Source organism: Mandrillus leucophaeus, unplaced genomic scaffold, assembly GCF_000951045.1.
Source record: "Mandrillus leucophaeus isolate KB7577 unplaced genomic scaffold, Mleu.le_1.0 Scaffold3, whole genome shotgun sequence".
NCBI lineage: Eukaryota > Metazoa > Chordata > Mammalia > Primates > Cercopithecidae > Mandrillus > Mandrillus leucophaeus.
In genome coordinates, this window is record NW_012103142.1 from 1,534,693 (window position 1) to 1,560,139 (window position 25,447).

The 25,447-nt window shown below is 41.6% G+C and overlaps 1 protein-coding gene across 2 annotated transcripts in view; it reads right to left on the minus strand.

Moving 5' to 3' along the window:
* LOC105544197 (chromosome unknown open reading frame, human C6orf106) overlaps nt 1-25,447 on the minus strand; it is a 143,119-nt gene that overhangs the window by 12,993 nt on the left and 104,679 nt on the right. For both annotated transcript variants that reach the window (XM_011986536.1, XM_011986535.1), the window contains one exon: nt 8,473-8,822. In XM_011986536.1, coding sequence (XP_011841926.1) covers nt 8,473-8,822 — 350 coding nt within the window. The remainder of the gene's footprint in view (nt 1-8,472; nt 8,823-25,447) is intronic.

The window sequence follows — 25,447 nt, forward strand, 5'->3', positions numbered from 1 at the left end:
AAAAAAAAAAAAAAAAAAAAGAGACTTAACTGGCCCAAAATGTCAACAGTCTTAGTCAGCTAAGAAACCCTAACCTCTCATCATTTAGGGAATCACATTCAGTCTTATAGCATTAGATACCATCCATGTGACATAACTCTCAAATTTATATCTCCACCTAGACTTCTCTCCTACACTCTATATTCAACTTGGAAATGCAACAGCCCACTTGACACCTCCATTTAGATGTTTATATAAATATCCAACGTATCCAAAATGGTACCCTGATCTCTTCCCTACTTCTACCGCATCCTTTCCCCTCTCCATTGATGGTACCTCCATCCCTCTAATTGCTCAGGCCAAAAACCCTGGTGTTATCCTTTATTCTCTCTTACATCCCCTTCAACCTATTAGCAAATGCTGTTAGCTCTAACTACACAATATAGATCCAGACATGGACCACTTCTCTTACCTCTACTGCCACCAGCCTGATCTGAACCACTCTTAACTCTTTGCCTGGATGACCGCACTAACTTCCCTGTTGGCCTCCTGTTCCTACCCTTGCCCTGTATTTACTATACAAGAGCCAGAGTGCTCCTTTTATAGCATTAAGTCACACATATTATCCCTCTATTGAAAACCTTTTAAGGCTCCCCTTTACCCTCAGACCAAAAGCCCAAAACTTTATAAGGACCCACAAAACGCTCCACAATCTGGTCTCTGTCCCCTGACTTCATCTCCTTCTACTCTCCCTCTTGTGGTTCTGCTCCAGGCACTGGCCTCCCTGCTATCCCTTGAACACACCAGGCAAACTTCCACTTCAGGGCTTGCACTGGTTGTCCTCTGCCTAAAATATTCTTTCTCCATATAGGCTTTACAGAAACAAAACTCGACTTTAAAGCAACTGTAGGACAGCCCTTACGTATGTTCTAATTCTAAAATATTCAGTACATTCAAAGAGAGATTTTTAATTTGTCCCAGAAAAATAAGACTCCACAGACTGTATCTTGTGGCCACTATCAAGGAATATAGACAGGTTTGGTTTTTGTGTGTATGACATCAAAAATACAGATCTGCTGTAACAAGAGTGAGTTAATGAAAATTTCAATGCCAACAAAAACCTAAACCCAAGTGACTATGAAGGTTTCTAGGTAATCTTTTCCCTTCTTGGAGGCTAGAGAGAAAGCAATAGTTTGTGGGGAGAAGAGGTTTAATAGTAGAAAAGTCACATAATATTTGGTCAACGATTGCCTTGATCCTCATTTAAAATGTAGCTGTACATTACAGAAAGCCCACAACTGTCGGCCCAGCTAATAAAAATGTGCACTCGAACACTGCAATTGGGAAGCAACACAGTGCAATATTAAGAGAATAGAGCACGCTTAGGAGTCAAAATAACTGCTTTTGTTGGTATCCTGGTCTTATCACCCCAGTACACGACATTGGGCAAATTACTGAACCAGTCTCTGTAACTGTAAAGGAGTGATAATAACAACACTTTTATCATGGTACTGTTTGTAGACTACATGAAGTAATGCATGCCAAGCACTGAGCCTATTGTCTCTGGGGAATAAAAACTGGAAGCTGGGAAGCAGGGAGGTGACTGGTGTTTTTTGCCATAAGCTTCGTAGAACTACCTGGTTCCTTAAACTACGTACACTGATAAATTTTAATAATGAAAATTAAATTTAAAAAAGTCCTCAGCACAGCGCCTGGTGCGTAAGTGCTCAATCAATGATAGTTTTACAGCTCTGATTAATGTACTTTCATTGGCATGAGAATAGTGTGTTCTTACTACCTGTTCCTTGCCAGAGGGCCAAGTGACACCAATTTTCCATCTAGCTTCTCTTTGAACCATCTTTGAACCTTTCATGGAGAGGATCTGCATGTGAGAATGAAGACAATTCTAAGGTTTCATGGCAGTGGGAAGGTTACACTGGTGCCCTCTTAATGCCTCACATAAGCACTAGCCCAGTTGAGGACACCAACTACCTGCCTTCTGATCAAACTACCCGGGCAAATGTTGGTTCCAATTCCACGAAATCACCCCAAACCCTTCCCTTATTATTACGTTAAACTTTTTGGCCATTTCAAAGTAGATAATAGATCCACAAGCCATTACATTGCCAGGCCCATAGAACAAAAGATGTGCCTTTTCCAAACCTCCTCCAGCAGCCCCCACTACTGTTTCTAAACCCTCACCTGGATGGAGAGAAAAAAACTCTTCTATGCCTTAGTCAACACAGATAGCAGCAGGTGAGAAAAAGAGCTGATTTCTGATGTAACAGAAGCAGACTGAGTCCTGCTAGCTCCAGATACAAAATGCTTTACGGGATGACTGTTAAGAGAGGAAAGGGGTGGGGGTGGGGGAAGAGAATAAGCACAAAAGCAAGCCGGCAAGCACGAGCGCGCGAGCAGATGGTACTTGGCAGGGCTGGCTCTGGAGGAGCGGGATGAACCTCCCCACAAAGATAATAATAAGTTTCTCCTTCTCAACCAGCATTTGATGGAAGTAATAACAGTGGCTCAGACTGTAATCCAGTTTAAAGGGGGAATATATGACATATACCAGCCTCAAACACTTTTTTTTTTTTTGGAAGAAAGGACAAACACAATATAAGAGCCATATTTCAAGAAACAAAATAAGTGAATTTGGGGTCCTCTTCAGCTCCCAGTGTAAATCATTACTCCTGTAGTGAAAGAAAGCAAAGCATGTAGCTGTCCTAAAGAACAGCCCCTCGATTCTGCCAGTCATACTCTTATTCCCAGCTGTCCTGAATCAGGTCATTTGGGGTCTTATTGCCCTGTAAAGGCCTTCTTAGAAAACAGTGAAATCTTAAAAATTACTGGCATATAAGAAAAAGGTGTATGTAACTTTAACAGGGCTTTTTTTTCTCTTTCCACACCTCCGTGAATTGTTCTTCATCAGTTTCGCACTGTCCAAACAGAAGCTACTCTGGCCCCCCAGAGATGAGTCACAGTGCTAGAATTCACAGCAAGGTTAGCCTTGAGTCAACAGAGTGAGCACCCATCCTACTCTGACTTGATCGTCAGAAGCTCTTCAGCTAATCACATAACAAGGGATAATTAAAACACTTTCTAGCCTTCACCAGTATTTGATCTCACTGCTCACCTGGGACAGATAGTTCAGTCACAACTGAGCTGACAATAAGGCCAGCCAATTTCTAACAAAAGCAGGGAGCCAGATTTATGAATCTTTGAGGTGAGTCAGCATATACTTACTTTTCTGACTCCTTCTGACAGCTCCCCACAGGGAGAAACCCCTTTGGGTTGTGGGATGCAGCTATGGCAGGCGTTCCCCCCAGGGACGGAGCACTGAGTTCAGGGAGCTTACGATGACTCAAGAACAGTTGGGAAGGACTCCAGGGTGTCCAGTTCCTGGCACTGACAGATGTGCCATTCTGTTGACATATCCACCCAGCCCTCATAGTGCAGGTGCCTAAAGCAATCTTTTACCTTCATCCTACCAACCTTAGCAAGTTAAATTGTAACTATGGAGGCAGTAGGAAACTACCTGCCTGCTAAAACTGTGGTCATAGGCTTCCAGAGCATCACGTTCTTTCCCAGACTTGATGGCAAGCAGGGACTTCTCTGGCGTTAATCAGATCTATTGCCAACTCAGCGATCCCTGACACTAGCACCTCAGGCACCCCTCCTACCTAGCCGATAAAGATGGCACCTGAGCCAGGCACGGTGGCTCATGCCTGTAATCCTAGCACTTTGGGAGGCCGAGGTGGGCAGATCATTTGAGGTCAGGAGTTCGAAACCAGCCTGGAAAACATGGTGAAACTCTCTCTCTACTAAAAATACAAAAAATTAGCTGGGCGTGGTGGTACGTGCCTGTAATCCCAGCTACTCAAGAGACTGAGGCAGGAGAATCGCTTGAACTCAGGAGGCGAAGGTTGCAGTGAGCTGAGATTGTGCCACTGCACTCCAGCCTGGGCAACAGAGCGTAACTCCTGTCTCAAAAGACAAACAAACAAACAACAACAAAATGGCACCTGGGCTGAATGGAAAACACTTCCCAATTCCAGAGCCCCAAAGGTCTCTTTCTTCCTCTCCACTCATTCACAAATAAAAGGGTGCTAATTTACTATAAACACCACATGGCTTGGGTACCTTGAGTGTAAAAATACTTTTATCTTTTTTATCAACCAGAAAAAGAAGTCACTACTTTAAAGACCCAGCAAACACTGGAGCTCTTCAAAAGATGCCATAGTCAATGATCAGATTATATAAGGGTTGTGTATCTTATTTAAACTCCTCCTCATTCACACCTTGATACTACCAGTCATCAACTCAATGCAAGCTTTCCCCCAACACAACCTCCAGCCCAACAGGAGGATCGAGGGAAAGCTCAGGTTCACCTACCATTAAACACCTGTTAGTAATGTGGCACCGGGACTTGAATGCCAGCTCCACCTCTCACTGGCTGTGTGATACTAGGCAAGTTACTTAGCCAGCTAAGTTTTAGTTTCCTCATCCAAAAATGAGATACATGTAATGTATCATCTTTACATCTTTGTTTCATCATCTAAAAATGAGACGATACATGTAAAGTACTTAGCAGCATGCCTAGCCCATACAAATAGTTAAAAAATAACTCTGATATATACCTGATCTCATCACTTCCTCAGGTATACACTTCAGAACCTCAACATGCCTGCCTTTATAAATAAATAAATTACATATTCTCAAGCCAAATATAAATGTTTAGGATTATCTCTGCATTTAAGGCTCACATTTAGCAAAGATTTATGATAGATGTCCACTCATATTTATGACAGATGTCCTCCATTTAACCAATTCTTTTCAACGTCATTTGTATAATTATTTAATCCCTACTCATCAAAAAAACACACTGCAACCAACTGAACCTATCTCCCATTGTCCATCACCCATACCTCGCGACTGTAGGCCCCTTACTCACTCTGCCCTTGGCACCTCAACTGTTCTCCGTGTCCTTGCTGTCCGTCCATCTTTCCAAGTCTCACCCATCCTCTGAAAAGCCCTTTCCTTCAACTCCATCTCCACTTCATCTCTTTACTCACTCTGCCCTCGGCACTTCTGTCTGTCCATCTTTCCAAGTCTCACCCATCCTCTGAAAAGCCCTTTCCTTCAACTCCATCTCCACTTCATCTCTTTACTCACTCTGCCCTCGGCACTTCAACTGTTCTCCATGTCCTTGCTGTCTGTCCATCTTTCCAAATCTCACCCATCCTCTGAAAAGCCCTTTCCTTCAAACTCCATCTCCACTTCATCTCTGCTTCTCTAACTCTTATTGCACCCTTTCAGCCATTACATACAACATAGGCTGGGAGCAGTGGCTTGCATCTATAATCTCAGCACTTTGGGAGGTCAAGGTAAGAGGATCGCTTGAGCCCAAGAGTTCAAGACCAGCCTGGGCAACATAGGGAGATCCCATCTCTACAAAAAAAATTAAAAATTAGCCGACTGTAGTGCCATAAGCCTGTAGTCCCAGCTACCCGGGAGGCTGAGATGGGAGGATCGCTTGAGCCCAGGAAGTCAAGGCTGCAGTGAGCTGTGATTGTGCCACTGCACTCCAGTCTGGGTGGCAGAGTGAGACTCTATCTCAAAAAAACCACACACACACACACACACACACAAAACCCAAAACACAGATTATACATTTGGACTATGTTGTTCTCTACTGACCAAACTCATACTTCATTTTGACTGAATTGCTCTCTAATTGCTTTGTGCATGTTTCATATCCCCTACTGTACTGTAGGCTCCTAGTGGGTAGGGATCCTTTTATTCCTCAAGTTTCCTAATGTACGATGTACACTGCTCTGAACAGTGCCCAGATATATGAATATTTACTGATGACTACCTCCTACACCCTATTCTATTCCTAAGGAGCCCTAAGAGCTAGAGTGGAGCTGACTCAACTTTAGCCAGAAATGCCTTCAGAGAACCTGCTCGATGCTTCATATAAATGCTTTCTAGGATTCTGCCTAGATTAAGAAAAAAAGGAGACTCCAATTTCTCTTTGGCATCTAAGTTTCACATTTTCAATGCATTATAGTCAATAGTCTTTTTGGATATTATCTCTAATGGGAAGTTCTTCTCTACAGTTCTTGCAAATGCTACTTCTAAATGATCCTACAAAGTCCAGGAAAAAAACTAGATAACATATTAATACCAGGAGTTCATCAACTTCAAGAAATAAGTCAATAACCTCACCTTAGTCCAGTCCTTCCAAAAGAAGCAACCCCTGGTAGGATCTCAATTAACGCTGGCAGAAAACACCAGCCCAACATTCCCAACCTTCTGTGATGACTGTGTGCAACCATCACAGAGGTGGTTAAAAAGCATCAGTCCCTAAAGAGGAAAACAATTAATGGTCTCTCAATTCAGGAAGACAAGTGCAGTGCCCTGGCCAGGAACAGCACAGCTCTCTCCTAAAACTGCAGTGATGGCCAAGCCAGAAAGCTTGTAGTTGGGTGAGGCAGCTTCCATTAGAGAAAGCACAGGAGCAATTGGTTTGTTTTGCCTCAATCAACGTTAGTCTTCCCATTAAACCCAACAGACTCAAGTTCTCATTCTAACAAAGCATGCTTAGCCCAGGGCTGGCCCATTTACCACTCAGAACAGTCACAGACTCTGGAGGGTTAAATTCAAGAAAAAATACTAGAGAAATAGGAGCTTAGAAGAAAATATTTTATTTATTAGAGCGTTAAGATGTGAAATGTCTTTCCTCAAATACAGGCAATTTACTCTCTTGCCAATTTACTTCTCTTATATCCTATACAATTAACACTAATCCACAAAATCCTTTGTAATGACCACCCAATCAACCGATAAATCAATCCTTCATTATGTTATTACTACTGAAAGAAGTCTTTCCTATTAGAGCATGTGAAAGAGGACTCACATCACCTAGTTTTCTTAATTTGTCTCTTGATCTAGACCACATTTAAACTACTGGTCAGGCCGGGCATGGTGGCTCACACCTGTAATCCCAGCATTTTGGGAGGCCAAGGTGGGTGGATCATCTGAGGTCAGGAGTTAGAGACCAGCATGACCAACGTGGTGAAAACCCGTCTCTACTAACAATACAAAATTAGCTGGGCGTGGTGGCACATGTCTGTAATCCCAGCTACTTGGGAGGCCGAGGCAGGAGAATCGCTTGAACCCGGGAGGCAGAGGTTGCAGTGAGCTGAGATCACGCCATTGCACTCCAGCCTGGGCAATAAGAGCAAAACTCCGTCTCAAAACAAAACAAAAAAAAGGGCCAGGCGCTGTGGCTCATGCCTGTAGTCCCAGCACTTTGGAAGGCCGAGGCAGGAGGATCACTTGAGGTCAGGAGCTTGAGTCCAGCCTAATCAACATAGTGAAACCCTGTCTCTACTAAAAATACAAAAATTAGCCAGCCATGGTGGTGGGTGCCTGTAATCCCAGCTACTTGGGAGGCTGAGGTAGGAGAATCTCTTGAACCCGGGAGGCGGAGGTTGCAGTGAGCCAAGATTACGTCACTGCACTCCAGCCTCGGTGACAGAGCAAGACCCCATCTTGGAAAAAAATAAAAAATAAAAATAAAAATAAAATAAAACTACCGGTCAGAAAAATATCATTCTTACAACATAGTCACTTGCCCCTCAAATAAACATAAACTTTATTTTTAAAATTTAAGGTGAATGCCAACATGAATTGAAGCCAGGACAGACATAACAGTTTATGAGGTAATATGGGTAGGATGCTAGGCTTAATACGCAGCATTATTATTCAGAGAAGAATACACAGGAATGCTCACAGGACTCCACCACATGAATCACCTACAACAATGAACTCCCAGCATCAGGGCTTTATTCAACCAACCAAAATCAACAACCAGGAACCATCATCACCTTAGCAAACTATGGAAGACACTAATCAACTGGCATAGAGGAAAACAGATCAAGAAATCAAACACCTAGAAGAGTGCCTCACAACACTCAGAATATTTAAAATCACAGTTAACTCTACAAACAATTCTCTCACTTATTCACCATATTTGAAAAGTCAAAATATCACTGGGGCCTCTCTGGATTGTGGATAAGAAGTCGATGGGCCATAAAAGACTGAAAAGACATCAACAAGAAGACATGCAAACAGGGTAAATAAAGCAAAGCCCAACAACAATATTTAGAATAAATAATTGAGCAACATTCTTTCTTTTTTTTAAATACTAAAGGTAAAGAACTTCACTCTTTCAACACCCAAACTATAGCAGAGAGACAGGAGTAAATTATAAATGTGGATGAAGCAACATCCACAGGACATGAAGATGGGGGTGGGGAAAGGGGAGAAGGGATGAGCTTTTGCGTTGTTGCTGTTGGCAGGAGAGCTGAGCAGTCTTAAAGAACCTCCTCTGGGGAGCGGCAGTCTAGGATTCTAGGTTTGCCATGAAGGGGTATCACAAGTCCCAAGGCCCACCACCTACCCCTTCTCTTCTCCAAGGGCACCTACCTTACTGTAAGTCACTACTGATAAGTTGTTTGCGTGACTGCTGGGAGACAGATTTACAGAGTTCTGTGACAGTCTATTCTGGTCTTGCTCAGTTTGGTCAGGAGCAGGAGCCCATGTGTCAGGAGCAGGAGCCCAAGTGTTTTTGCTGATCGAGTCGAACTCGGAGCCCCCAGGGTCTTTTAAGTTGTTTTCATCTGATTGTCGGTTCTTTTGGGGAGAGGCAAAAGGGTTGAAGTTTCCTTCTACCTTACGATGCGGCTGTGTGTTGAACTCCGTTTCAAAAGATGACAGCTGCTGCGTTACTCCTAAAAGTCCACCCACCTCCACACTGAGAATCACCCAGATGACATCTGAAACAAAAAGGTAACTCATGTCAATGCTAGGCTTACCCTTATGGCCCAAGATAGCCACCACCAAAAACCCCAAACATTATCCAAACCATAGAATGAAACATTCTTCTATATGCTAGTTTTAAAAGCTTGCTAACCAAGCTGCCTGGTACATTTGCATTGCATGCATAGCTACATTTCTGGTAATGTCAAATTCAAATTCTAGTATAAATTCAGCAGAGGTCTGTGGTAAGATCCATGAAACTCTATTTATAAAAAGCTTACCAGTTGATGCCAATGCACCGTCATCTTTGGAAATCATTATTCCAGAGAACGATCAATAGATAGAAATCAAAAGTTACTCTTCCTAGAATTAATACCTCTTTGTGGTTTTTCACTTTATTTTACACGTATTTAACTCAGAAAATTCAGGACTGGCATAGTTCTGGAGTTTTAAAATGCTTACAATTACGAGAATTACAACTTTACCAACGCTCTTCCCTTTGGGAGCAATTTAGAATGACCATAGGTTGTCCAAACTAGGACAAATGAGAGTGAAAGAAGGACCTATTAATAATTACACCAGGACCAGCACTTCTCTAGACAAAATGGAAGATACTATCACCCTGGCAACTTGACCAAAAACCACCAAGAATTTGATGTATTTCTAAAATACCCAATTTAACACCTGCTTTGCTTTTCTGTCATACAGTCATGCATTGCTTAATGAAGAAGGTATGTTCTGAGAAATGTATCATCAGGTAATTTCATCACTGTGTGAACATCATAGAGTGTACAAACCTAGATGGTAGAGCCTACTACACAACTAGGCTAGATGGTATAGCCTATTGCTCCTAGGCTACAAATCTCTACAGTATGTTACTATACCGTTACTGTATTGAATACTGTAGTCAACTGTAGCACAATAGTAAGTATGTGTGTATCTAAACATATCTAAGGCCAGGTGCAATTTTTCACGCCTATAATCGCGGGCACTCTGGGAGGTCTAGGCAGGAGGATCACTTCAGACCAGAAGTTTGAGACTGGCCTGGGTGACCCTGGTAGAGACAGACCCTGTCTCCACCAAAATTTAAATATTAGCTGACTGTGGTGGTGCTCGCCTATAGTCCCAGCTACTTGGGGGACAGAGGTGGGAGGATTGCTTGAGCCCAGGAGGTACAGGCTGCAGTGATCTGTGATTGCACCAATGCACTCCAGCCCAGGCAACACAGCAAGACTCTGTCTTAAAAAAAAAAAAAAAAAAATTACGGATGGGTGTGGCAGTTCACGCCTGTAATCTCAACACTTTGGGAGGTGGAAGCAGGCAGATCACTTGAGGTCAGGAGTTCGAGACCAGCCTGGCCAACATAGTGAAACTCCGTCTCTACTAAAAATTTAAAAATTAGCTGGGCGTGGTGGCAGGTGCCTATAATCCCAGCTACTCAGGAGGCTGAGGCAGGAGAACTGCTTGAGCCTGGGAGGTGGAGCCGAGATTGTGCCACTGCACTCTAGCCTAGGTGACAGAGCGAGACTCCATCTCAAAATAAGTAAACAAACAACAACAACAAAAATCTAAACATAGAATAATAAAATATATGATATGAAAGATAAAAAATGATATACCTGTCTAGGGAATTTACTATGAATGGAGCTTTCAAGCCTGGAAGTTGATCTGGGTGAGTAAGCGAGTGAATGTGGACATTACTGAACACTAATGTAGACTTCATAAACACTGTGCAATTAGGCTACACCAAATTCATTAAAAAAATAAACTACAATGTTATGGAAGCCACAGTGTCACTAGGTAATGGGAATTTTTCAGCTCCATTATAATTTTATGGGACTATCATCATTGACCAAAACATCATTATGCAGTCCATGACTATAGAGGGACACCCTATCACCTATCCACAATTAAACCATACATGTATTTTTAAATAGATGCACCATAGGACATTTGGTCATAGTTCAGTTCTTGATTTGCTCAAGTGCCAAAGTTAAGGGTTCAAATAAAATAAGAAAGTAGCAGTTTCCTTTGATGTTCAGCACCTCACTCCAGAGAACAGAGACACACACATTCCTGCTGGAAGGTTTTCAAAAAGCAAAACACAGAAAGGCCAAGAAGCTTTTAACTGTGTGAACCCTACTCAAAACAAATACAAAAAATTGTCTAGGCTCCTAAATAACTGTTGAAAGGTTGATAGAAAAATGCAAATACATTCCACCAGTTAGCTACCTAGAAATAGAGATAATATAATGCTAGAACAAATACTAAAAACAAGTAGTGAAGGAAACTAAGGAAAACTCTCTTAGGCTGTGTTTATTCTAAATTTTTAATTTGGGCTGTATATCAAAAGAAGGCAGCCTGGCTGGGCATGGTGGCTTATGCCTGTAATCCCAACACTTTGGGAGGCCGAGGTGGGTGGATCAGTTGAGGTCAGGAGTTCGAGACCAGCCTGGCCAACATGGCGAAACCCTGTCTCTACTAAAAATACAAAAATTAGCTGGGTGTGGAGGGGCATGCCTGTAGTCCCGGCTACTCAGGAAGCTGACATGGGAGAATCGCTTGAACCTGGGAGGCGGAGGTTGTAGTGAGCCAAGATCGTGTCCCTGCACTCCAGTCTGGATGACAGAGTGAGAGCTTGTCTCAAAAAAAAAACAAAAACAAAAACAAAAAGAGAATCTCAGGGTATCACACAACCATAAAAACTTACAGGTTTGGGAGCTGTATTAAGAACTGGCTGTATCCAAACAGCTAAGAGTCAGGCCCTAGTAAGTGGAGATGCAGTGACATCTGCTGTTCACTCCTGGAATTAGCAACTTCTTTCTCCTCTGAGAAGAGGAAATTAAAGCCACCAGCAGCACTAGCATGACTCACAGGAATGTGCATTCATTCCAGATACACTTATCATTAAAGAAAATATAAATCCTCATGTAAACTAGCATCATAAAAGTTAAACCTCTTGACAACACTGCACATGTAGTGTGCCACTTCCCTTGAAAATCTGGGACAGTGCTAGGAACAGTGCATCAGAGGACCTGTGTTCAAAGCTCAATCTCATAAATCAATCCAATGAAGTGGGTCAATCCAATAGCAGGCAGTCTGAGGACGAATCATTCCATGCTCTCCTATCCTAGCTTTCCAACAAAAGATAGCATTCCTTCACTCTACTATTTGCTTTTCCCAAACAGATATGCCCTGTCTTACAATACAGGCTGAGTATTCCTAATTCGAAAATCCAAAACTTTGTGACCACCAATCTGACACTCAAAAGAAAAGCTCATTGAATCATTTCAGATTTTGGATTTTTGGATTAGGGATGATGAACTGATATAACACAAATATTCAAAAATCAAAAAAAATCTAAAATCTGAAACAATTCTGGTCTCAAGCATTTCAGATAAGGGATACTCACTCAACCTGTAGTTTTACTGCTACTTCTCGTCTACCACACCTCTGTTTTAAAAATAAATTCTTTTGTAAGTACACGATACATTTGGCACACAGCTACTCAGCCACAGGTCATATGCTTCATTCTCTTAGCTCAGGAAACTAAATGCTTATGAGAAAGCTATTATCCATAAATAAGACTAATGACCTACCACCACCTCTTTTCCCTCTTTAGAACTAAAGCACTTATTAGGCTGGGTGCAGTGGCTAGTACCTGTAATTCCAGCACTCTGGCTGGTTGAGGCAGGAGGATCACTTGAGCCCAGGAGTTTGAGACCATTCTGGACAACATAGTGAGACTTCTTTCCCTCTCCCCCTCTCCTTTCTTTCCTTTCCCCTCCCTCTCTCCCTCCCTCCCTTCTCTCTCTTTCTTTCTTTCTGTCTCTGTCTCTCTCTTTCTTTCTTTTTGATGTCTTTTTTTTTTTTAATTAAATTTTTAGTAGAGATGAGGTCTTACTATGTTGCCCAGGTTGTTAAACTCCTGGGCTCAAGCGATCCTCCTGGTTCAGCCTCTCCAAGTAATGGGATTACAGGTATAAGCCACTGCACTGGCCAAAAATGTCTTTAGTATGACTCACCAGAACTTATAATACTTAAGCCACCTCCCCCTCTCTTTGCATTGGCTATTGCTCAGCTCTGTACACGATCTACATAGTTGCTATAAAAGGAAAGTCATTTGAGAAGCCACTGATTTATAAATACCAACAATAAATATCAGTTCTGACCCTCCTAAGTTACTGCTGCAATGGGTCATCATGAACAGCAAAATACACCTTCTACATGGTACAATCTCAGTCATCCTGTACCACTTCCAGACCTTACATTCCAGAATGTGTTCACCCCCTGCCTACTGTATTATTTTTAACCAAACAAATGACAAAATAAAGAAAAGGTAAAGATGGCCTAATAAGCTTGTTTCACAGACAATGACCATTCCCAATTCTTACCAGAATGCCTTGATTACTGAGATAAGAACTGGCTGCTAGCCAGGTATTTTACCATCTGTTATAATAAAACCACAAGTGTAAGAGATCATCCAGTAAAACTGCTTCATTTTCTAGATTTTAAAAATGTGAAGTCTAGAGGTAAAAGTGATGGGCTCAAGGTCATAATTCAAGTTAAAGCAGACTGAGAACACCCAGCTTTTAGTATAGCTTTAAAAACTCACACCTAACAGGAATGTGGGAACCCAAGTACCCAGGGAGCTAAAGCTATGGTTAAATCAGTCCCATTTCCCAAGCCACACTATCTTTACCCACAGACATATGATCTTTGGTACCAGCAGGAAGAATGCACCACAAAATGTCCCAAAGAAGTAGCCAAGGAGGTAGAATCATGTGCCATGAGAACACAATGAGGACTCAGAAAGCAAACGGAGACCCCGATTTTAAAATGTCTGGCCTGAAGGAGATTTTCTTTTAAAGCACCTGAGGCCAGGCACAGCAGCTCACATCTGTAATCCCAGCACTTTGGGAAGCCAAGGTGAGCAGATCGCTTGAGCTCAGGAGTTTGAGACCAGCCTATGGCAACACCAGCCTAGGGAACATGGTCAAACACTGTTTCCACAAAAAATACAAAAATTAGCCAGGCATGGTGGCACATGCCTGTAGACCCAGCTACTTGGGAGGCTGAGGTGGGAAGATATCCTAAGCTTGGGAGGTCGAGGTTGTACCATTGCACTTCAGCCTGAGCAACAGAGTAAGACCCTGTCTCAAAAAATAATAATAATAAAAATAAAAAGCATCAGAGACAGAACATTAGAGCTAGAAATTACTGTAAATGTTATCTCATTCAACTTGTCCCTTTTACAGATGACAAAACCTCCTTATTATAGTATAAACTTCCTTTTGCAGAAATACATCATAAATTACTAAAGAGAGAACATAGCTTTCCTATTTCTTAATCTTGGACTATAAGTGTAAAAGAGGCCAGGCACAGTGGTTCATGCCTGTAATGCCAGCACTTTGGGAGGCCAAAGTAGGTGGATCACTTAAGGTCAGGAGTTCCAGACCAGCCTGGGCAATATGGTGAAACCCTATCCCTACTAAAAATACAAAAATTTGCCACACGTGCTGGTGTGCACCTGTAGTCTCAGCTACCCAGCATGCTGAGGCATGAGAATCACTTGAACCTAGGAGGTGGAGGTTGCAGTGAGCTGAGATCGTGTCACTGCACTCTGGCCTGGATGACAGAGTCAGACTCTGTCTCAAAAAAAAAAAAAAAAGTAACAACAACAACAACAAAACCAAAACCAATCAAATTTTTAAAATAAATGTAAGAGAATAAAAGGAAAATGTTTAACTTGGAGCCCACATCCGTAAATCTTAATGATTCATACTGACATACAAAGACATTATAGATTATGGTCAGACAAAAAATGTCTGCATACATGTAAAAGCTAGCAACACGGTCAAATCACATCATAATCAGCATATACACACATCCATAATTTCTCCAGTAAAATAAAATTGTAAAAATCAGTGCAACATTCCCAAATGGTAAATTTGTTTCTGATGGGATATAATTCTGAAACTGCTGTCCATGTGTACTGGGGCTGAACAAAGAAGTAAAAGGATGTTAGATAGTGGGAACAAGGTTTCTCACTTTTGAAGATATTACAGATAAGCAAGAAAGGAAGGCATTATAAAAATGAATGCTGTGGTACTGAATTAAAGTCAGAGATGTCAATATAAGGTCCTGGTTATGATAGATGAAGAAATACAGAATCAGTTGTAGATATGTCTATATACAAAAGTCAGTGTGCATATATGTATTATCTAGCTCTGTTTGCCAAGAAGGACTAGAAGTTATGACACCCCAGTAGCAATGAACACACCCAGTGCCCAGATTTTGGTTTCTATATAGGATTCTCCAATGAAAAGCACAAGAACTCCTTGGATAAATGGCTGATTCTATGGCTAGGGCATGGAAAATACAAGATGAATCTGGAACATCCTATAGTACCAGAAAGAAAGTGGTCAAAGAACAAAAGGATAAGGGCATATGACAGGCACATAAAAACCAACCAGAAAGAACTCCCACTGGCCAAAGCTGGAACAATTTGAGCAACATAATAAATAACATAGTTTTAAGTCACAATCCAAAGTATAAAATAAATATACATGAATCCTAGCTGGGTGCGGTGGCTCATGCCTATAATCCCAGCACTGTGGGAGGCCAAGGTAGGTGGATCGCCAGGTCAGGAGATCGAGACCATCCTGGCTAACACGGTGAAACCCCATCTCTACTAAATATACAAAAAATTAGCCGGGCGTGGTGGTGGGTGCCTGTAGTCCCAGCTACTTGGGAGGCTGAGGCAGGAGAATGGCGGGAACCCCAGGAGGCAGAGCTTGCAGTGAGCAGAGGTCGCGCCACTGCACTCCAGCCTGGACAACAGAGCCAGACTCCATTCCAAAAAAATAAGATACATGTGTTATACACATAAGTGGGAGAGAAGAGACAAACTTCCTCACAGAGGAATTCCAAACAATATATGTAGATACTCCCTGTTTCCAAGAGGTAGAGCTTAATTCCATACATCTCATACATCTCCCATTCCCTCCTTGACAGTGGGCTAGCCTTACAATTTGCTTCCAAAAAATTTAATAGGGAAAAGGAAAAACAGTAACTCTACAATAGAAAAACCCGGCAAACATACTACTTAACCAAGCCATTAGGGTTAGCATCACCAATGATATTAGATGAATATCAAGTATCCTTGATAGGGTACTTTACCTCTGTGGTATTCTTCCTGAAACCCATAACATCAGTCTAATCATGAGGAAAACATCAGACAAGCTCAGATTACACATCATCCTACAGGATACTTGCCAGTATTCCTTAAGACAGTCAAGGGTCATGAAAAACACTGAAAGACTGAGAAATTGTCACAGACTAGAGGAGATGGGGACACATGACAACTAAGTGTAATGTGGTAGCCTAGATTGGATTCTGGAATAGAAAGAGGTCATTAGTGAAAAAATTGGTGAAATCCAAATAAAGTCTGGAGTTCAATTAATAGTAATATACCAATGTTGATGTCTTTAACAAGTGTACTATGATAATATAAGGTGATAACAATAGGAAAAACTGGGTATATAAGAATGTATTTGCAACTTCTCTGTAAACCTAATGATTACAAAATATAAAGTCCACTAAAAAAATTGGTGCAGTATTAGAAAATCATATTTCAGAAATTAACAGGTAAAACTGCAAAAGAGGGCAGGCATGGTGGCTCACACCTGTAGTCCCAGAACTTTGGGAGGTTGAGGTGGGCGGATTATCTGAGGTCAGGAGTTCGAGACCAGTACGGCCAACATGGTGAGGTCAGGAGTTCGAGACCAGTACGGCCAAAAATTAGCCAGGCATGGTGGCACACACCTGTAATCCCAGCTACTGGGGAGGCTGAGGCAGGAGAATCGCATGAACCTGGGAGGGGGAGGTTGCAGTGAGCTGAGATCATGCCGCTGCACTCCAGCCTGGAACACAGAGCGAGACTTCATCTCAAACATAAACAAAAACAAAAACTGCAAAAGAGATGAAGACCACTCTCTATGGAGAGAACTGACTAGCAAAAGAGAGTGCTTTGATATCTAGCAAGGGGTAGAACAAGGTTGTAGTAGGGTAAAAACAGGGAACCATCATGTGCCCAAGTCCTTCAGAAGCCTCAAAAACACTGTTTTATCAGCTGAAGACAGAAGCCAGTCCTATCTGCAGGGAAACGCTCCCTTTCCCAGTAAAACATTACAGGTCAGTTAACAGTCTTCAAACTAGGGTTACATCAATGACCGTACAACTGAACCACCATCATCTTGATGTGGATGTTGGGCTGAGGCTGCTCGACTAATCCCAGAGCCTGCTTCTAAGAAACCAGCAGTTGTAAAGAGAAACCACTTAAACCAAACAATACACTGCTTCATCAACAGGCCTCCACTTGGTTCTGGGCTTCCCAAGGGGAAAGGTCAGGGGACTTGGGAAAGCACCACTTTCAAAAATCTAATGTACATGGACATCTCCCAGTAGTTAAAGGTATAGCTAAGACTAAACTCCTGGACGCTTCTGATCTTTAGAGCAACCACCACTCCTTGTGCCTGGGAGTTGTGAGACATGAATGCCCTGGTGTCAGAAGGCAAAGCCTGGTGAAGGTCAACATGAAGATTATGGTGGAGGACACTTCCAGATTTGGAGGTTGTGGGTTCAAATCCTTTAGGAAGGAAGATCAACCGATCTTCAAAGCAGAACAGGAACCTCATATTTCCCCTGAGGATTAAGAAACAAAAGGGGTCTGGCTGCAGTCCACTGCTGAGCTATAAGCTGCAGGCTCGTATTTCATCTCTATAGAAAAGCTGGCTATGTACTGTCTAGCTTCAGTGAGAAAGGCTTGAAAGTGGACTGAAACATGTCCCAACAGTAGGCAGCGCAAAAGTCAGTATTATGCTCTTTTCAGGCTTGAACCATGGAGGGTGTCAAAGAGAAGAAGGTTCCTGCTGTGCCAGAAACTCTTAAGAAAAAGCGAAGGAATTTTGCAGAGCTGAAGATCAATTGCTTGAGAAAAAAGTTTGCCCAAAAGATGCTTTGAAAGGCAAGGAGGAAGCTTATCTATGAAAAACCAAAGCACTGTCACAAGGAATATAGGCAGATGCACAGAACTGAAATTCAAATGGCGAGGATGGCAAGAAAAGCTAGCAACTTCTATGTACCTGCAGAACCCAAACTGGCGTTTATCATCAGGATCAGAGGTATCAATGGTGTGAACCCAAAGGTCTGAAACATGTTGCAGCTTCTTTGCCTCCATCAAATCTTTAATGGAACCTTTGTGAAGTTCAACAGGCTTCAATTAACATGCTGAGGATTGCAGAACCATATACTGCATAGGAGTACCCAAATCTGAAGTCAGTAAATGAACTAATCTACAAGCATGGTTATGGCAAAATCAGTAAGAAGTGAATTGCTCTGACAGACAACACCTTGATTGCTCGACCTCTTGGTAAATATGGCATCACCTGCATGGAGGATTTGATCATGAGATCTATACTGTTGGAAAATGCTTCAAAGAAGCAAATAACTTCCTGTGGCCCTTCAAATTATCTTCTGCATGAAGTGGAATGAAGAAAAAACTACCCATTTTGTAGAAGGTGGAGATGGTGGAAACAGGGTAGACCAGATCAACAGGCTTATTAGAAGAATGAACTAAGGCATCTACCATGATTATTTTTCTAATATAGCCAGTTAATAAACAGTACATGCTCTCAAATTGGAAAAAAAAAAAAAAAAAGTCAGTATCATGAGCAGGTCTTGACATCTTTCTGTGTGTCTCTTAGAACTGCTAAGGTAGCAGTGTGTGCATACCATTGTGAAAAGAAGGAACTTCCAGTTGTCCTGGTGCTGATCTCTAGTCTCAACTTCTAGTCTGCACTGCCACATAATTTACTCAGCACAGTAGCCACGCTCCCCTGACACATGTGTGGGCACTCAGATTCTTTCACCCCATCTATCAACATGCCACCTACACCTCAGCACCTAAAGGGGAAAAGGGTAGAGACAGGCTCCAGTTCATTACCTTCTCAGTGACTTCTGATTACTGAGGCTTAGACCCCACCAGCCGCAGAGCACTGCTGAAGGACAACCTCTGGAAACTTCGCATCCTTACCCATTCTCACTCTACCACCTCTTGCCTCAAATGTGCATTAGAAACTTGTTCCTTAGTATTTAGTATTATACCCAGGAATTTCCTTTTAAAATGCAAATGCCCCTCAAAAAACCTTAAATCTAATCATTAGAGCAACAAATCAGATCAACCAATGGGCACAATTTCACACAGGAGAGAAGAGAAGCCTAAGAAACGCACTGAAAGGAGAACTGAAGGGGAAACAACAAAGAAACTATTCCTATTTCACAATTTTTCCACATTATGCCCTATTTAAAAAATATGAGGTTTTCCTTTAAACACGGGGAGGGAAGAGTACAGCAATCATTTAATCACTTATTTATTTCCCTCAAATCTTAGGAAACAAGGATTCCTGCTTCCCAAATCCAGGAAATCAGTGCCATGGAATTAAAAGAGTAAAAACCTGGCTGGGGCTGAAAAATGAAAATCTGTTCAGAATGAAAAAGGAAAAAGCAACTCTCCCATAATTGGACTGGGAGGACAGACACAGATAAAGACAAGTACAAAGTTAAGAGGTAATATTATTTCTCCCAAGGTCATGCAGCAGCAGTAAAATGTCCTAATGACCCTCTCTGTGTGTGGCTACTGCCTTAGTAGCAATAACGCTTCCAGACCTGGTTTGCTATAGCCGTCTACTACTGAGGATACCCAGTTGCTAAACTGCCCTTGCTTCATGTCAACACCTAAACCCTAATTATTCCTGTTTTACCTAATCCTGTCTCAGAAACAGCAACCAATCCAGAACTGACCCCTGTCCCACCAAGCATCCCTTAAAGCTTCCTCAGAATCCTTTAGCTAGAACCCAAGCCCTACAAAAGATGCTTCCCTCCTCCTTCCTGTTCCATGGCATTCCACAGTTACTCTGAAGTGCCTTCACTCACTGCATCATTTCAATAATCTGATTTTGTCAAGACTACAGGCTTGTTCCTGGTGATCTTTGAACCCAGATGCCTTCCTCTCCTCCTCCTCCTCCTCCTCCCAGCTCATAGATGCAGAGACCCCATCACCCCTTTCCTTACAGTCTTCCCTCTTGCATGACTGCCCTCCCCTGAAATGGGCCCACCCAGCTCAGCCATCAGCTGACACCATAAGGAAGGAGAAGAAATGTATTCATTCAATAATAAGGGCATCAGAAAAGATAGAGAAGGAACGACCCTGACAATACAGGAAAACCAGGAGTCTATGGTGTTCTAGAAGCCTAGTGACAAGTGTTCCAAGAGGACAGAGTCACCAGCTGGGTCCAGTGCTGCTAGTAAGTCAAGTCAGTAGATCACTAAGGACAAACCATTGGATGGAGCAACACAAAGGTCACTGGAGAGCTTGAAAAGAGCAGTCACTTTCAGTGGAGTACTGGGGATAGAGAGCTACATAGAATTTGTGAGAGTAAGAGATCAGGAGGTGGAGACAATTATTACTGGTACATTTGCAAAGAAGTTTTGCTACAAGGGCAGAGAGATGAGGAAGAAGCTATTAGAGGAAAATTAAGAATACTGCATTATTCATTAACAGCAAGAAATTTAAAACAACTCAAATGTCCATCAGTAGGTACACAGAATATAGACATAGAAGGATCTTCATTTCTTCTATATCACAGAACAAATGAGGATTTCCATTAACTTTTTTTTGAGACAAAGAGTCTCACTATGTCACTCAGGCTGGATGGAGTGTACTGGCATAATCATGGCTCACTGCAGCCTTGACCTCCCAGGCTCAAGTGATCCTCCCACCTCAACCTCTTGAGTAGCTGGGACTACATATAGGCACTTGCCACCCTGCCTGACTAATTTTTTACTTTTTGTAGAAATGGGGTCTCCCTTTGTTGCCCAGGCTGGTCTTCAACTCCTGGGCTGAAGTGATTCTCCTGCCTCAGCATTACAAAGTGCTGGGAAGATAGGCATGAGACACCACATCTGGCCTCTATTACTTTTTAAGAGTGCTCTCTAGGATATACATATTAAGTGAAAAACAGTGGCCAGGCACAGTGGCTCACACCTGTAATACTTTGGGAGGTCGAGGTGGGTGGATCACCTGAGGTCAGGAGTTCAAGATCAGCCTGGCCAACACGGTGAAACCCCGTCTCTACTGAAAATACAAAAATGAGCCAAGCATGGTGGTGTGGGCCTGTAGTCCCAGCTACTCGGGAGGCTGAGGCAGGAGAATCGTCTGAACCTGGGAGGCAGAGGTTGCAGTGAGCCAAGATAGCACCACTGCACACCAGCCTGGGTGACAAAGCAAGACTCTGTCTCAAAAAAAAAAAAAAAAAAAAAAAAAAAGTAAGATGAAGATCAATATCTGTAGTTATAAGTTTCTATTAGAAAAGGGGCAAATTTATATACATTTGATAGTGTGTGCCAGAAGAAAAAAACAATGAATAAAAATGAGGACCCTATAGCAGGAGGATGGGACTAGCTGAAGGGGGCAGGGATGGACATATATTATATCCATCTAAATGTATTATGTAAATAAGTTTTGACTTAGGAATCATAAAATGTTTCACATATTCAAAAAATAAAATTAGGTCAAGGTGGGACACCGTAAAAATGGAGATAAGTAAATTCCCTAGGATGGTGACTGGCACAAGGCAGGTGCTCAATAAGGCGCAAACTGTTAATGCGAAAGTACTTAGCACCATAAGTAGCATTAAAAAACTGTTTACTGTGTTGCCCTGTTGGAAGTTAGAGTCACTGTTAAGGATAATGTCTGAGGATCAGGTGTGTCTCATTTAACCTGGAGAACTACAACAATGACAATAAATTGAAGGCAGAAGAGACCTCCTTACTAAGATATGTTAACATTTAATATTGCTAATTTAAATATAAATTATTGTAGAGCACAGTGGTTCATGCCTGTTGTCTCCAGCCTCTCAGGAGGCTAAGGAGGAAGGATCACTTGAGCCCACAAGAATAGCAACACAGCTACACCCCGTCTCCATAAAAAAATTTAAAAATTAGCTGGGCATCATGGCACATGCCTGTAGTCCCAACTACTCAGGAGGCTGAGGTAGGAGGACTGCTTGAGCCCATAAGTTTGAGGCTGCAGTAAGCTATGACTGTGCCACTGCACTCCAGCCTGGATGACAAAGTGAGACCCTGTCTCAAATACAATAATACATTTTAAAATAATGATAAATTATGTTGATAACATCTGCCTTTGATAAGACTGGACACTAACTTCTTAATGGACACCATCTTTGGTAGGGAAGATATACACAACAAAAGAGTAACGGTTTTAAAATCCATAACACTACTTTATAGGAGTCTGCTCTGCAGACCAACCACCTCCATCAAGATCATGTGGTTTATGTGTTAAAATACATATTCCTTAGCCACTATCTGCAATGAACTAAAACAGGTTTCATATATAGAATCTAAGAGTTTATAACAACACCTACAAAAAGGGGGAAATCAAATCAAACCTTTAATTCTTCTTCTTCATTAATTTCATTGAAAGCAACGAGAGCATCACGTTCTTACTCTAACAATTGAAAATTAAAGGTAAAGAATTAAGCATTTAAACAGCCTTTCTGGTAGAAATTAAATTTCAAGATAAGTCACTGTTGATGAAGAAAAGGATTCCTCCACTTCAAAAGAATTCTAGCTAATAAAAGTAGAAGGAATCACTATTTTGTAACTTCTAATGAAATGATTTAGGCAATCATCACAAACTGATGAAACCGCTATGCAAAATATTGATTGATGGGTAAGACCTCTGCAATGGAGGGATCAGCCTGTTACCACCTGAATCCTTTAATCTTAGCATCACTAAGAGCTAAAAATTTTTGAACAGTCAAAATAATTTTGAAAAAGAAGACTAACTTATTCCTGATGTCAAAACTTATCACAAGGTGGCCCGGCACGGTGGCTCATACCTGTAATCCCAGCACTTCGGGAGGCCGAGGCGGGCAGATCACTTGAGGTCAGGAGTTTGAGACCAGCCTGGCCAAACATGGTGAAACCCCCGTCTCTACTAAAAATACAAAAAATTAGCCGGGCATTGTGGTGTACCACTGTGGTCCCAGGTACTCAGGAGGCTGAGGCAGGAGAATCGCTTGAACCCAGTGGGGACAGAGGTTGCAGTGAGCCAAGATTGCGCCACGGCACTCCAGCCTGGCGACAGAGCAAGACTCCATCTCAAAAACAAACAAACAAACTAGTGTGGTATTGGCAGAAAGACAGACATATAGACCAACGGAATAGAAGAAAGTGCCCAGAAACAAACCTTGTGTATATGGTCAAATGATTTCAACAAGGGTGCCAAAACAACTCAACGGTGAAAGGACAGACTTTTCAAAAAACGATGCTGAGAAAACTGCATATCCACATGCAAAAGAATGAAGTTGGACCCTTACCTTACGCCATATACAAAAATTAACTCAAAATGGATCAAAGACCTAAACATATGAGCTAAAATTCTAAAACTCCTAGAAAAAAGCATAGGGGAAAAGCTTCATCACATTTGATTTGGCAATGGTTTCTTGGATATGACACCAAAAGCTAATAAATTGGACATCAGAATCAAAAACTGTGCATCAAATGACACAATCAACAGAGTGAAAAGGCTACCCATGGAATGAGAGAAAATATGTACAGATCATATATGTCATAAGGGGTTAGTATCTCAAATATATAAAGAACTGCTAGAACTCAACAACAGAAAACACAACCTGATTTCAAAATGGGCAAAAGACTTGAATACACATTTCTATAAAAATACAAATGGCCAATTAGCACTTAAAAAGATACTTAACATTACTAATCTCTGGGGAAATGCAAATCAAATCACAATGAGATACCACCTCACACCTATTATGATGGCTACTACTAAAAAAAAATGCTTAGTTGCCCTTGGTGAAAGCTTTTGCTTCCTAGAGACATCAGAAAATGCCAAATGTTGGTGAGGACGTGGCGAAATTAGAAACCTTGTGTGCTGCTGGGAATGTAAATGGTGCAGCTGCTATGGAAAACAATACGATTCCACAAAAAATTGAACGTAGAATTGACAAATGATCCAGCAACTCTACTTCTAGGTATATAACCTAACGATCTGAAAACAGAGTCTCAAAAAGATATTTGTACACCCATGTTCATTCACAGTAGCATTATTCACAATAGCCAAAAGGTAGAAGTAACCCAAATGTCCAGTAAAAGATCAATGAACAGGCCAGGCGCGGTGGCTCAAGCCTATAATCCCAGCACTTTGGGAGGCCGAGATGGGCGGATCACAAGGTCAGGAGATCGAGACCATCCTGGCTAACACGGTGAAACCCTGTCTCTACTAAAAAATACAAAAAACTAGCTGGGCAAGATGGCGGGCGCCTGTAGTCCCAGCTACTCAGGAGACTGAGGCAGGAGAATGGCGTCAACCCGGGAGGTGGAGCTTGCAGTGAGCTGAGATTTGGCCACTGCACTCCAGCCTGGGCAACAGAGAGAGACTCTGTCTCAAAAAAAAAAAAAAAGATCAATGAACAAAATGTAGTATATACATACACCAAAATATTATTCAGCCTTTAAAAGTAAGGAAATTCTGATACATGCTATAATATGGATGAACCTTGATAATGTTAAATGAAATAAACTAGTCCCAAATGGACAGATACTATATAATTCCACTTATGTGAGGTATGTAAGGTAGTCAAAATCAGAGACAGTAGTATGGCAGTTTCCAATGGCTGGGGTGAAGGGAAATGGAGAATTATTAATGGGTACAGAGTTTCAGTTTTGCAGATGAAAGGAGTTCTAGAGGTAAATAATGGTGATGCTTGTGAATATACTTATTGCCAGTGAACTGTACACTTAGAAACGGTTACAATAAATTGTACGTGTTATTTTACCACAATTAATCAAAACAAAAACAAAAACATCAGAGGCCTAGTGATTCTGTTATTTGTTGAAGGCCAATCCGTAATTTATTATGTGGCAGAATTAGAATTAGAAGTCAGATCTTCTTTACTCCTGGTCTAGTGCTTACTGATGATACCTTGCAACACTCCCACCCCACCCCTGGTCAGTTTTGAGATTCCACTAATCAGAAAATAATTAATACTCATGGAGAAAATACTTCCTGGCAGAAAAGATGGAAATATTATCCTAATAATTTAAACTTCTATAGCCTATGAAAAAAGCATAATCTGAGTGGGTAATAGCACTACCACAAAAAAACGTAATATAGCATGAAACTATACTTAAGAATTTTAATTACTAATTTAAATTTCAAAGTACAATTGTGTTTAAGGATATGCAGGAAATCAAAATGATAGCTACAGTACATTAAGACGCAAATCTACACAGCTGGCATAAAATCATTTTGGCGTTAATGTTGAGAAGCACTTAAATATAACATTGGATAAAAAGGCTTAACATTTAAATATTGTCCATTTTGTATGCAAATAGGAAGACAAATGGCTGGTATTCTTACTCCTCCAACACTTCTTTTTCTTTTTGTTTTTGGTTTTGCTTTTTTGAGTCTCACTCTGTTGCCCAGGCTGGAGTGCAGTGTCATGATCTCGGCTCACTGCAATCTCTGCCTCCT